This window comes from Amphimedon queenslandica, unplaced genomic scaffold (genome assembly GCF_000090795.2).
Source record: "Amphimedon queenslandica unplaced genomic scaffold, v1.1 AMPQUscaffold_11245, whole genome shotgun sequence".
NCBI classification, from domain to species: Eukaryota; Metazoa; Porifera; class Demospongiae; order Haplosclerida; family Niphatidae; genus Amphimedon; species Amphimedon queenslandica.
In genome coordinates, this window is record NW_003548512.1 from 7,073 (window position 1) to 8,845 (window position 1,773).

General features: G+C 36.7%; 2 protein-coding genes across 2 annotated transcripts in view; one reads left to right on the forward strand and one right to left on the reverse strand.

The window, feature by feature from the left end:
• The window catches only part of LOC100636384 (uncharacterized), a 5,588-nt gene extending 5,142 nt beyond the window's left edge, over window positions 1-446 (forward strand). The window contains exon 4 of the mRNA XM_003390993.3: window positions 421-446. Coding sequence (XP_003391041.3) covers window positions 421-446 — 26 coding nt within the window. The remainder of the gene's footprint in view (window positions 1-420) is intronic.
• Window positions 447-460: 14 nt separating this feature from the next.
• Window positions 461-1,177, reverse strand: LOC109589499 (uncharacterized; the record flags this gene model as incomplete). The annotated part of the gene is made up of 4 exons (XM_020005576.1): window positions 461-684; window positions 740-772; window positions 860-904; window positions 959-1,177. Coding segments are annotated over 4 exons (363 nt in total), but the record flags the coding sequence as incomplete, so codon positions are not given.
• Window positions 1,178-1,773: the final 596 nt, after the last annotated feature.

Sequence of the window (1,773 nt, forward strand, 5' to 3'; positions counted from 1 at the left end):
TACATTACCTACATTACTTACATTACCTACGTTACCTTCATTACCTACATTACTTACATTACCAGTATGACCTGCATTACCAGTATCACCTGTACTACAATAAAGTTCAGGCATAAAAACGGAGTTTTACTGGAGTATACGGGATGGTAACAATCTCTCCCTAATGGCTTTTGCTAATCCATCAAAAATGCCCTGGCTGGAGTTGGGCTATCTTCTCACTCATAAGTTTATTTCTTCTACTGAGGTATTATAATCATAATTATCATGTGTCAATTTTCTATTACATTGAAGTTAATCAACTTCCTTTTTTTGGACCTTTCACTTTCATTTAATGTATTAAAGTACACTGCTACCAATTACTTATGGGAGCTTTTACTGGGTTATTTTGGTTGTGTTAACTGGTGTGTTTCCTCTGTTCAGACCCCGGCCATGAGGACGGGGTCTGAATATGCTTGCAGGTTAAGAGCTAGATTTATTTTATTTATTTTAATGTTATCTAAACAATGTCAATTGATGGTTCATGTTCGCCCCTTCAATTTTGACATTCACATATGCAATAACTACATATAGCTGCAATAAAAGATGGAAAATTTGACAAGTATTTATTATGCATTGTAGTCATGAGCTTACCTTATCTTCTTCTTGTTCCATGATGGTGTGTACGACTGAGATACTCTCTTGATCCTAATGCATGTACATCATTTAGTGTGTATTACGTGCATTATACTCATGAGCTCACCATGGTGTGTGCCACTGAGACACTCTCTTGATCCTAATGCATGTACATTATACTTACAGTATGTGTACATACATACATACTTATAATGTACATACATGTACATTATACTTATGGGCTTACCATAGGCTTATCATTGATAGTAACTTTACACGTGTTATTCCTTAACTGGATTATAAAAGTCAGCATGCAATGTAGAATGTTTAAGTACATGTACTGTACCTCAGCAACTTTTTCTAATAATGACTTCAGATTCTGAGCATAGTAGTTCCTAACAGCTAGGCAAAGCCTGTTGCTTGGTTGTTTGGAAGAAGTGCAGAACTTAGCTGCCAAATACCAATAACCCCCTTCAAGGCATGAAGCCTTTCTTGGAGGATTCCCCTCACTTGCTATATATGTAGCAAGTAGCTCAACATCGATTTTAAATTTCCTTTTTGGAGGCTTCAATAGATCAAATATGACAAAAATTATGACAGTATACAGTAACTTACCATTTTAGCTTTGTCTTCTCTTAGGAAATTTTAAATTTTGAATATCAGGGAGAATCTGATTGGTGGATTTGCTCAGCTGGGGGTTGCCTGTGCATGCTTATCGGCCACTATTGTTGATTAAGTGACATGAAAGTTGCACATGACTGAGTGATAACAATCCCCCGTACAAATCCTCTTATTTATGGAGAAGTGCAACAGGTACAGACACAAAATATCGACTAATGTATGTATCTTAATGTAGTGAACGACATTTCAGATACGATGAAGGTGGGTGGAGCCCACACGCCCATAAATAAGGACGAAAGCGGTTTTAAAGAAACAAATCCTCTTATTTATGGAGAAGTGCAACAGGTACAGACACAAAATATCGACTAATGTATGTATCTTAATGTAGTGAACGACATTTCGGATACGATGAAGGTGGGTGGAGCCCACACGCCCATAAATAAGGACGAAAGCGGTTTTAAAGAAACAAATCCTCTTATTTATGGAGAAGTGCAACAGGTACAGACACAAAATATCGACTAATGTATGTATCTTAATGTA